The 13,066-nt window shown below is 38.3% G+C and overlaps 1 protein-coding gene across 1 annotated transcript in view; it reads right to left on the bottom strand.

Annotated features, from left to right (window-relative positions):
* Window positions 1-730: 730 nt before the first annotated feature.
* The window catches only part of TACR1 (tachykinin receptor 1), a 425,921-nt gene continuing 413,585 nt past the window's right edge, over window positions 731-13,066 (bottom strand). The window contains exon 6 of the mRNA XM_073621978.1: window positions 731-1,468. Within this exon, the coding sequence (XP_073478079.1) occupies window positions 1,353-1,468 (116 nt within the window). The 3' untranslated portion in view covers window positions 731-1,352. The remainder of the gene's footprint in view (window positions 1,469-13,066) is intronic.

Below are 13,066 nucleotides of genomic sequence, written 5' to 3'. Positions count from 1 at the left end.
TTTTCCGAATATTCGGAAATTCGATAAAATTGGACATTCGTAAATTCGGGCATTCAGGCATTCGTACATTCACAATTTACGAATGTACATTCATACATTAGTAAATTAGTAAATTCGTAAATTTGTAAATTCAAACATTCAGAAATCTGAAATAATAGTTAACTAATAATAACTTAACTATTAGTAATTACTAGTAACTTTTAAATTATAGGTATTGTAATTTCCTTTCAAATTTGGCTGTTAGTGAACGTAACACATACAAATTTATCCGAAGTTATGAATGATCCTAAAAAACGGAATGGAACCTAATGAATTAATAATAATAAATAACAATAATAATAATAACAACATTTTATTATTATTATTTATTATTAATTTGTTCCGTTCCATTTGTTTAGATGCAGCATTCATTTTGGATAATTCGTAACTTCGGATAAATTCGTATTTGTTACGTTCAATGACAGTCAAATTTGAAAGGAAATTACAATACCTATAATTTAATAGTTAGTTACTATTTCAGATTTTTGAATTTTCGGGTTTTTGGATTTTCAAACTTCGAATTTACAAATTTCCGAATTTTCTAATTTACAAATGTACGATTTTACGAATTTATGAATGTACGAATTTACAAATGTACAAATGTAAAAATGTACGAATGTACGAATGAACGAATGTACGAATGTTCGAATGTACGAATGTACGAATGAACGAATGTACGAATGTACGAATGAACGCATTTACGAATTTACGAATGAACGAATTTACGAATCGCGATCATAACGAACGACCTGAAAAACGAAAAAAAATAATAAACTAATGAAACGAAAATTAACACATTTTTTGGCTGTGCACATGTCTATACAGTAGTCCCTTGTGTAATTACATTATAAAGAAGTATATAAAACATACAAAATTAGAATGATTGTTTGGCCCTACATACCCAGATTTTTTGGAAATATGAGAGAATAAAGTGCTTTGATTTTAAGAGCCTCTAAAGTGCATTATCTGATAGGTTTCCCATTTGACTGCTGGTTAAATAGGTTAAAATTCTCATTACAGTATATCCTGTGATCAGCAAACTGTGTTTACACAGATTCCATTGAGGTTCATAGTTATTAGAACATAGGAAGGCGTGAGAGTTACCAAGCAAAGAGTTGCACAGCATCTACTAATATTAGGTTGAGCAGGGTAAAAAATAAAAAATAATAATAATTAACTTAAAACCATATAAAACAAAAGTATATAAGCAAAACAAAAAATAAAAAATTCAAGTGCTAGGACAAAAAAGAAAAAAATAATCTTGTGCTTTGGTTTCACTTCCAGCCATGATATCAGTGCGTCTCCATGCGTTTTCATGGAGGGCCTTCAGTTCTTCTAGCATTTGTTGGATGACGGACCATGTGTTCCATTCTCCGAGACTCAGAGGGTTTTCTTAGTTTCATCTTATGAAGCTCGTTAAGGTCCTCTCCTGTTAGGACAATATGAGGAGGTTATCACCTTCTGCCCAATCACAGTATAGCTATGACTAATTTGGGTATAGTTTAAAGAGCATGATTTATCCTAAAATGCATTCGTTTTGGTGGAATGAGTAGGGTTTTGCTCCCCTCTGTGTTTTTTTATTCCAACACCACAAAAGTGAGATATCTCCCAATCTTGGAAGAGCTGATAAACCACACTTGACTTCCAAACCAGGTTCTGCTGTTATTCTTCTATCACTAACTTAAAGTGAACTTGTTGCCAGGCTATTCTTAATAAGCAGGGCCCTCTGACCCCTCCTGTATTGATTTGTATTGTGTATACTGTCTACCCTCATGTTGTAAAGCGCTGCGTAAACTGTTGGCGCTATATAAATCCTGTATAATAATATTAATAATAAGCAGTACTGAACTTAAACTATGTCCTCGCTGACCTCTGAAGCTGCAAGCACTGTGGAGAAATTCTTCTTCTAAGTTCAGAAGCCAGAAATTCCATCTTATCTCCACATTTATTTCTCTGGCAACATAGACTTTGTAGCCCACCATCCTTTTAATGTAAACAAACAGCAGGTCCTTTGCAGCAGAACTGCATCCAGAAATAAGATTAAGGCTCCATGCACACTGGGCTTAAAAAAACATCTGTTCTCTTGGGAATAAAAAATGCTCATATAGAGCATTTTTTGTACATTGTTTAGACGAGTTTTACATTTTTTCTGCCAGTAAGCTCCAATCAGAAACGCAAACCAGAAGGGTTTTTTCTTTCCTGCATCTAAACGTTGAGCTCAAAATATGCCTGTAATCATCCTAATGTGCATGGACACATAGGATAACATTGAGTTGCTTCTACAGGTAGAACACAAAACTCCTGTAGAAGCAACGTTTTTTTAAGCCAGTGTGCATGGAGCCAAAATCAAATGGCCAGCACTATTCAACCCATTTTCTCTGAGCTCTTCCTAAACCTGCCCCCAGCCTGTGACCTGACAGTGAATGGAGAAGAAGAGCAGCGATAAAGTCATCTCTCTTGTTACTCTGCTCTCTCCTCCTTTCATCATGCTCCTTGTCATCACATGAATTGATTGGCTCCTTTCACTGCTTCTTCCTTCCACAATCCATTCCTGCTGTACAGTAACTGCAAGAAGCTGATACCAAGTTAAATTCAGACACATAGGTAAAGATACAGTATGTATATCGTTTTTTTTAATGCTTTGGGGGTGCACCAATGGTGAAAAAGCACATGGAGGGGGTGGAAGGGGGATATGCCGGTGAGCCCATGGTTTGAACGTGAGCTGTTCAGAAACCCACTGTAACAGCTTTCAGAGTTTGTAGCCTTGTAGAGATCTTTGCAGATTAACTACTCCATCATACCTGCAGCTAGAGAGATCAGACCTAACTTCATTTACTGCTTGTTAAGACTATGTAAATACTTTAATGCCCAAAGCCTAAAGACAGATTCACTTTAAAGCTGAGCTATATCCCACTCTAATGCCCTATACACACGGTTGGATTTTCCGACGGAAAATGTTAGTTGGGAGCTTTTTGTCGGAAATTCTGACCGTGTGTAGGCTCCATTGGGCATCTTCCATCGGAATTTCCGTCACACAAAATTTGAGAGCTGGTTCTCAAATTTTCCGACAACAAAATCCGTTGTCGTAAATTCCGATCGTGTGTACACAATTCCGACACACAAAGTTTCACGCATGCTCGGAATCAAGCAGAAGAGCCACACTGGCTATTGAACTTTATTTTTCTCAGCTTGTCGTACGTGTTGTATGTCACCACATTCTTGACGTTCGGAATTTCCGACAAGATTTGTGTGACCGTGTGTATGCAAGACAAGTTTGAGCCAACATCCGTTGGAAAAAATCCATGGTTTTTGTTGTAGGAATGTGCGATCGTGTGTACAGGGCATTAAGTGTGAACTGTTTTAACCCAACCCTAATATAGGCAACTTTCAGTTAACTTCAGCTGCTGACACCCTTTACGGCTGCAACAGTGAGCTGTGTGGGTAATGTCAAAGACCAGAATCTGTAATTAAGAAGAGCTGATTTGCTGGCTTTGCCTGTATGTTACAATTTGTCAGAAGTCACATAAAACTGCTGTGCTTGGGTGCCTGTGGCTAAAGAGACCTTGGAGCTGTTGGTAGGCCACTATTAGATTAGGTAATTGGGCAACTGGGAGTGGCAATGTCTAATGGATAGTATAGGGTTTAGGCTAGCTTTAGGTGATTTCTCCCTGACCCACTCCACCAAAATAAAGTTTTGTTTAAAATATTTTAACACTTTGACTAAATTTTGAATGACTGCAAGAAAGAGCATTAAAATAATAACCTCTGTAATAGTAATTTTCTACCTTGTTCCATTGAGCTTGTAAATTCTATTGTATTCAACGGGAAATGTTTACATTTTGCCTAATACCATTGGGTTGTGTCTACAACAGTGTTCCTCCACTTGCAATATATGCCTCTATATAAAAGCCAGAATCTAACTTACTTACTGAATTTACTTATGGTATCTCATAAACCTTTTGGCACAAATGCATTCATTAACTAGATTTAATAAAACATCTACATTTGTTTAAAATCTTTGTGTGCAAATAAACATGAAAATACCCTCTCAGCACTGCCCATCTCCACTGTCTTCAAGTCATCCCTTGGCTGACAAATCTTTAACATGCAAAACTTCCAGGTGTGTTAGATGCCTAATCCCCCACTGCACACAATGGTTCCTTCTAATAATTGCTAAATCATCGCAAGACACAATAGTGACAGAGGTACCAGAAGAAGGAACCACAGAGCACAGTGGGGTACCAGACATCTGACATACCCAGAAGCATGTCTAATGCATGTCTACAAGCAAGTGTGGTGCTTGAAGACAGCTTAGATCGGTGGCAGAATGGGCTATTGGTGGCCAAGTAGTAACCCCTTTATTTGCTGGAAGCCTTTTAAAAATAGTTTTTAACTAGTGACTGAGTAACTTTAAAGGAACCTTTCCTTATGTGAAGCATAGAAGCTGTCACTGTTGACCTGTGATTCACTATGATTGTTGAATGGCTGTTATACTGACCATCTGGCTTCAATACTGGTATTCACTCACCCAGAACAAGAATGCAGATTAGGGCTCCTGACTTTCTCTGACCTTGTTTTTCTGCATATGTTTTCTGTGTTAGTGACTCAGAAAACCCTGAAGCCAAAAGGACAGTATAATATACAGAAAGGTAGTATTTTCAGAAAGAGGTTAGCAATGGCAGTATCAATTCTTTCTCTTGGCAAACATTTAATTCTGTTTCGCACACACCTCTATATTTTATTAACTAAAATGACTTCCTTTGGTCTAATCTAACATGTTCATTTTGCTTTAGTAAAGAGAAGTACCACCGTATACTGTCAGAAGTAACTCTGGGATACACACACCATTGGAAGAGAACTTGTGCTCTGCAGTTGTCTACGCTCAGGTACATTGCATACAGAATCTTGGCTGAAACACGGCATTCCATTATCAATGGATAATATTCCAATTAGGCACAATGGGCAATTCAATATAAGAAAAACACAGCTGCGTAGGTAATAAATGCTATTTAGTCCTCATTCACACAGGCCCCCTGCATTTGTTTTATTTAATCACAGGATGAGTTGATCTGAAAAGCATAAACTTTTAAACCTCCTAGATCAATTTCTTTTCCATTTAAATGTATCTGCACCTACAGGCGTTTGGATACATTCAGAATATCTAATCTTTCCCTGGATGCACAGATTTCTATTTTTTTTAATCATCTACTCTGAATGAATGCACAGTTATTATTTTCTAACTTATAACAGCATTTTTTTTGTCCAGTACCTGGCACACTAGGCTGACTTTTAAATATTATCTTTCAAAATCTACCATTCTACCTACACCACTTGTTCTATTAATGGGATAGATGCTTTTGTACTTCAACAGAGAATATCAAGGGTATGGTACTGACATGCCTTCCATCATTCCATCGAGGGAATCGGGGGGCTTCAGTAACCAAAACTGCAGTGTTTATCCTCATGACACATCACAGAAAGCACCTTCATGGTTAACAGAGGACAGAATTAAAATTAGACTTGGGAAACTTAACATTAATAAATCACCGGGACCAGATGGCTTGCATCCGAGGATACTTAGAGAACTCGGTCAAGAAATTGCCAGACCATTGTTATTAATTTTTACTGACAGTCTACTGACTGGAATGGTACCAGGTGATTGGAGAAAAGCCAATGTAGCACCAATATTTAAAAAGGGCCAAAAATACATCCCTGGGAATTACAGACCAGTTAGCCTAACATCAATAGTATGCAAGCTCTTGGAGGGGATGATAAGGGACTATATACAAGATTTTAGTAAGGAGAATGGTATCATTAGCAGTAATCGGCATGGATTCATGAAGAATTGTTCTTGCCAAACCAATCTATTAACCTTCTTTGAGGAGGTGAGTTGCCATCTAGATAAAGGAAGGCTCGTAGAAGTGGTGTATCTGGATTTTGCAAAAGCATATGACACAGTTCCCCTAAAAGTTTACTGTACAAAATAAGGTTCATTGGCATGGACCATAGGGTGAGTACATGGATTGAAAACTGGCTACAAGGGCGAGTTCAGAGGGTGGTGCTAAATGGGGAGTACTCCGAATGGTCAGAGGTGGGTAGTGGGGTCCCCCAGGGTTCTGTGCTGGGACCAATCCTATTGATTTTGTTCAGAAACAACCTGGAGGATGAGGTAAACAGTTCAATCTCTGTATTTGCGGATGATACTAAGCTAAGCAGGGCAATAACTTCTCTGCAGAATGTGGAAACCTTGCAAAAAGATCTGACAGATTAATGGGGTGGGCAACTACGTGGCAAATGAGGTTTAATGTAGAAAAATGTAAAATAATGCATTTGGGTGACAAAAATATGAATGCAATCTATACACTGGGGGGAGAACCTCTGGGGGAATCTAGGATGGAAAAGGACCTGGGGTCCTAGTACACGATAGGCTCAGCAATGGCATGCAATGCCAAGCTGCTGCTAATAAAGCAAACAGAATATTGGCATGCATTAAAAGGGGGATCAACTCCAGAGATAAAACGATAATTCTCCCGCTCTACAAGACTCTGGTCCGGCCACACCTAGAGTATGCTGTCCTGTTCTGGGCACCAGTCCTCAGGAAGGATGTACTGGAAATGGAGCGAGTACAAAGAAGGACAACTAATCTAATAAAGGGTCTAGAGGGTATTAGTTATGAGGAAAGATTTCGAGCACCGAACTTATTCTCTCTGGAGAAGAGACGCTTGAGAGGGGATATGATTTCAATTTATAAATACCATACTGGTGACCCCACAATAGGGATAAAACTTTTTTGCGGAAGGGAGTTTAACAAGATTCGTGGCCACTCATTAAAATTAGAAGACAAAGAGTTTAACCTTAAACTACGTAGAGGGTTCTTTACTGTAAGAGCAGCAAGGATGTGGAATTCCCTTCTACAGGTGGTGGTCTCAGCGGGGGGCATCGATAGTTTCAAAAAACTATTAGGTAAGCACCTGGACAACTGTGACATACAAGGATATACAATGTAATACTGACATATAATCACACACATAGGTTGGACTTGATGGACTTGTGTCTTTTTTCAACCTCACCTACTATGTAACTATGTAATTACTGACAGGCATAGCCCCCAACTGTCCCTGATTTGAAACAAAGTCCCTCTGTCCCTCTTCCGTTCTCATGTGTCCCTCATTTTGGTCCGATCTATATAGTTGTACATAAAATGCACTATTTATGTTTCAAAAAGTGTTTCCCAGTGCTAAACCTTTCATTAAATTTTTAAATTGCTGCATTTGTAAATTTCAAAAGCTAATATAAAGGAATAGTAGTGGTAAAATAAAAAGCACTTGTGGGTTAAACTAATATTTTTTTTTGTATAATTCTCCTTTAAGGGGGTGTGGCAGGGTGTGTGTCCTATGCCTATATACTTTTGCTAATAGGTGTCCCTGGTTCCCATCTCAATAAGGTGAGAGGTATGGACAAGGATTACAAAGATGAATCTGTGGTGGATATGAGATCGGGTGGAAGGCCCCGCTCCATCATTGGTGCTTTGGTAGCACAAGAAACATTTTGTTAAAGACAAAAACTGTTTAATAAAGCTGCTAATGTAAAGAGGACCTGTCACTGGGGTTGGAAATGTTTGGTATTTACTAAACCAAAACCATGTCCAGGGATTTGGTAAAAGCTTTCAAGAGTGCTCAGTGTAAACAGTGATTTTTGCGGTTAACCGGCACTGTAAGGGCCTTTCCTAATAAAAGATAAGCAGGCACATCAGCACACCGATCACAGACAAAGCACATTGTACAGCCATGGATTTTACTATGTGTTTGTAAATGTGTGGCCATACGCTCAGCATATACACTATATTACCACAAATCTTGGGATGCCTGCCTTTACATGCACATGAACTTTAATGGCATCCCAGTCTTAGTCCGTAGGGTTCAATATTGAGTTGACCCACCCTTTGCAGCTATAACAACTTCAACTCTTTGTATATTGTATAAATATTACAAACCTCGCTGAGTTGCTGTGCATTCCTACTTAATTCCTACCTCGAAAGCTCACTTCACTTCGATTCAAAACAAATCATCACTACTAACCTTATCAAACACTGCACCTGAGTTAAAATCAGAATGTTCAATCCGTCCACCTTAATCTAAGCTTTGTGACAATCCCTGCAGCTAGGTTTCATAGAGCAATCACTTCTACTTTCTGAATTCTGTGCTCTGTCCTGTCTTCCTTTGCTTTCTGTATTATCTTGCACAGCCCTTTCAAATATCTTAGTACTGACATTGCTTTTGATAAAAGTGTATGTATAGCTACATTTCTTTTTTTATTTCTTATGGAGAAGGGAAGGGTTATAACCCTTGCCATTTTGTTTTGTCTGTGTATCATGGAGAAATTTCCCTTCACTTCTTGTCCCAGAGATGCAACGGAAAATTAAAGAACATTTTCCACTTGGGCACTTGTCCCTTGAAAAAATGTTCTCATTGGACTATTTCTCTTAACTTTTTTTTTTGGGGACATCTCTGAAATATTGGATTTCCCCTCACTTTTTTTCCTTAGTGGCAATGGTCACCAGTACAAACAGAGGGGTGAATCTCCCCAGTGGGGACACAGACAGCAATAAAAAAATTACCAGGGAATGTAACCCTTCCCCCAGCTAAAATGAGATTCTGCCTAGATATACACTTTACAACTTCTAGGTATGGATATTTTATACATAGTTACATTGGTCCAGCTTGGCCTGGCTGATGCCCCTAGAAGGTGGAAATAACTGAAGTAGACATAGTTACTCCAGCGATCTCCACTTGTTTCTGAGTATCATGCCAAGCAGCTGCTCTGCTACATTTTGAACATAGAAGGTCGGCCACTTGGCTGATGAATGAATGCAAAGCGTACTATGTTTGGACAAGGTAGAAAAAATCCCCAATGGCTGACCTTCTATGTTCACATTGCTCGGCACAGAACTCAAAAGCAAGTGGAGATCACTGGAGTAGCTGTGTCTACTTCAGTGATTTCCCTTTTCCAGGGGCATTGGACAGGTATGGTTTATACATAGTTTCATTGGTCCAAACTAGACCAATGTAACTATGTATAAAATATCCATACATTCTTCTTTAAGCTTTATGTGAAAAGCAGCAAGGATCTGTTTTGGAAAAGCTCTGCTGCATCACAACCTGGGGATCTCAAATCCCCGGATTAATGAAAAAAGGGTCTAGGGTGGCCTAGTACACTGGGTGGTGTGGATGAAAAGGATGAAGCAGGTAGGTTATGTTCCCTGTGTGCACCTAATGCTTAATGTTCAATGTAAACTGAAGTTTATATAGAAAGGAGAGGTTGTGAATCTACAAATCAGTGCAGAGGCTAACTATCATTGTAACAAACTGCCATGTGTCAATTTGCCTAACTGATCATCTGTCTATCCAAGATAAGCAGTAGCAGGAGAACTCCCTACAGAGACTTCACAGAGTTTTGTTAACAGACAGAAGCTGCACTGCATGCTAAAACAAATCAGACTTAGAGCAAACAAACACAAGTATTAAATGCATAAATATATCTGACAACTCGTTAATACATCAATTGTGATCCTAAATATGCCTTTTCTGCCATTAAATTGGAATTATAGTTAAAGATGGTAGAAAAGCAGGTTTTTAGTGCCATCATCTCCTTTAGCTCTTAAAGAACCGTGATGTTTAAATGACCAATGTCTGGGTTTTGAGTATTGTAATTCTTATTCGACAATAACGTTTAAACATAATGTTTGGGTTTTAGACGACCAATCCTTTTCTTGTCTCTGTACATTATCCATTACTGAAGATTGGCTGATAAGAGTGGTATAAGTATACAGTGGGGGGGGAAAAATATTTGATTCCCTGCAAATTTTGTAAATTTGCCCACTTACAAAGAAATGAAGGGTCTATACTTGTTATCATAGGTGTATTTTAAATGAGAGAGACAGAATATAAACCAAAAATCCTGAAAAACACATGATACAAATGTTATAAATTGAGTTGCAGTTCAGTGAGTAAAATAAGTATTTGATCCCCCTACAGCCAACAATAATTCTGGCTCCCACGGACTGGCTACAGTATGTGCTCATGTGGTACACTGATTAGTCCTGTCAATTTAAGAAGGTGCTCCTAACAACAACTCGTTATGTGTGTAAAAGACACCTGTACACAGAATCTCTTTCTTCCATTCAAACCTCACCATCACGTGCACGACCAAAGAGCTGTCAAAGGAAGTCAGGAAAAAGTTATTAGCACTGCACAAAGCTGGAATGGGCTACAAGACTATCAGCAAGAAGCTTGGTGAGAAGGAGACAACTGTTGGAGCGATTATTAGCCAATGGAAGAAATACAAAATAACCATCAGTCGCCCTTGGTCTGGAGCTCCATGCAAGACTTCACCTCATGGGGTAAGGTCATGATTTCTTATGATCATGAGAAAAGTGAGGGATCAGCCCAGAACTACACGGGAGGAGCCTATGAATGATTTTAAGGCAGTTGGGACCACATTCACCAAACAAGCCATTGGTAACACAATACGCTGCCATGGATTGAAATCCTGCAGCGCAAGGTCCCCCTCCCCATCTAAAGTTTGCCAATGAACATCTAAATGATTCAGAGACATATTGGGAGAAAATGTTATGGTCAGATGAGACCAAAAATTGAGCTCTTTGGCATTAAATTGACTCAGAGTGTTTGGAGGAAGAAAATGGTAACTATTTCCCATAAGAACACCATCCTTACAGTCAAGCATGGAAGTGGAAACATTGTGCTTTGGGGCTGTTTCACTGCTAAAGGTAAAGGCTGACTTCACCACATTGAGGGGCCAATGGACCGGGCCATGTATTGTAAAATCTTGGATGGGAACATTCTTACCTTGGCCAGGGACACTTAAGATGGGTCGTAGATGGATCTTCCAGCATGAAAATGACCCAAAACATTCTGCCAAGGCAACAAGGGAGTGGCTCAAGTAGAAGCACGTTAAGGTCATGGAGTGGCCGTGCCAGTCTCCAGACCTTAATCCTATAGAATATTTATGTAGGGAGCTGAAACAACAAGTTGCCAAGCGACAACCAAGAAACCTTAAGGATTTAGAGAAGATCTGTAAAGAAGAGTGGACCAAAATCCCTCCTGAGATGTAGGCAAACCTGGTAACCAACTGCAGGAAATGTCTTACCTCTGTGCTTGCCAACAAGTGTTTCTCCATCAAGTACTAAGCCATGTTTTGCTTCAGGATCAAATATTTATTTTACTCACTGAACTGCAATTCAATTTATAACATTTGTTCCATGTGTTTTGGATTTTTGGTTGATATTCTGTCTCTATCATTTAAAATATACCTATGATAAACATTATAGACCCTTCATTTCTTTGTAAGTGGGTAAACTTACAAAATATGCAGGGGATCAAATAATTATTTTCCCACTGTAAATACATGCCAAAGAACTTAAGTTGGCAATGTTGTGTGTTACCTTTAACAAAACATGTGTAAAACATTGACAAGCATAAATATTTCATTCTAAAAAAATGCTTTACTTCTCCTGGTCTCAGGTCCTCTTTAATTCTTTAATGCTGTATAGATGTGCTAAATGCATTGCTAGTCTGCATTAAGGATCTGACGTTTCTTTGCATGTCACACTATGACACACAGATTACTAGGATTGTTACTTGACATTATATTGTGACAGAATATATAAATCCACCTCTCCTGGGATCTTTGCACCCACTTGATTTCAGATATTTTCTATCACTCTAATGACTGCACTGAAGAAATCACTTCACAATACATATATTTAGACATCCAGGAAGCACTAAAATATAGAAGACCCACAGGAACAGATGAAACTGTCACACACATACAGATACATGCATGTACACCCAAACCAAATATGCTTATATATGAGCATACACACAGTTTCATAAGTCAGATTTGCTTTACCTGTAGAAAGAAGCTACACTGAAAGTGCAAGTCAGTGAATATGTCTGCTCTAGTTTGCCTCTAGGCATCTATGTGGATGCGAAAAGGGTAATTGCTAAGACCACATATATAATTTATGTGATATTCTCACTTATTTGGCAGAATCTATGTCCTTGCAAAGTTGTTCCAGAACAATTCTGGCAAAACTTTTAAAATATCAACAAGCCTAATCATTTAAAATGTGCCATGCATATAAGTTTGGCATGACATGAAGGGCAAGTGCACAAAGGCTTCGGGCTTGTGTCAATGACATTAGTTTAAGACACTTCAGAGATCATTCAGAATTAATTGACAGGTGACCTGCAGTAGACCTCCTTCTGACATGTAATTCTACAATCCTATAGATTGTATGGGAATGCAAAACCCCTTTGAAACAAATAAATGTCCATCAACACAGACGCTAAAATGGGCTGTTGCCCACAGCAGCTCATACCAGCTAAGCAATGCTTTTAGCTACTCTAGTTCTACTGGAATATGCAAGTGTTGTCAGACTTCCAACTAGGGCTATGTGTTCTATTAAAAAAGGGAATTTGGGCTCAGAATTTTTTTTTTTTTTTATTATTTCACAATAATAACAGCATGGTGAGCTCAAAGCACAGCGACTGCCAAGCAGAAGCAAACCTCTTTACCATGCCTCATTGCAATTTCTATTTAAATCCAATTGTATACAACGGAGTGGATTCATCTACATTTATCACATCAGCATACCAATCTCTAGGCTCATATCCTACTTCCACATATTCATATTCTCAAACTCAAAAGGCAGATAAATAACCAAATACAGTACATACAACTTCACCTATTTTTCTGGACAGGTAGTGAAAGGTTATCTATTTGGACACAGATGGCAGAAAAAAACAAATGGATGGGGTTTCATCTATTTCCTACTTTCACTACTATGTTTTGGCTCTAAATACACTTTAAAGCGAAATTCAAGTTAAAAATGCCCTTTAATTCTATGTATACTATATAAAATGTTATATTGTGCAGTTCTGGAATCGTTAAATGTCTGATCTGAAACAAGCGTCTAATCTAAACATTCAAAATTCTCTTCTGTTTC

The sequence above is a fragment of the Aquarana catesbeiana genome, linkage group LG03 (assembly GCF_042186555.1).
Source record: "Aquarana catesbeiana isolate 2022-GZ linkage group LG03, ASM4218655v1, whole genome shotgun sequence".
Taxonomy (NCBI): domain Eukaryota; kingdom Metazoa; phylum Chordata; class Amphibia; order Anura; family Ranidae; genus Aquarana; species Aquarana catesbeiana.
The sequence above is the reverse complement of the archived record's forward strand: the minus strand, read 5'-3'. Positions and strand labels throughout refer to the sequence as shown.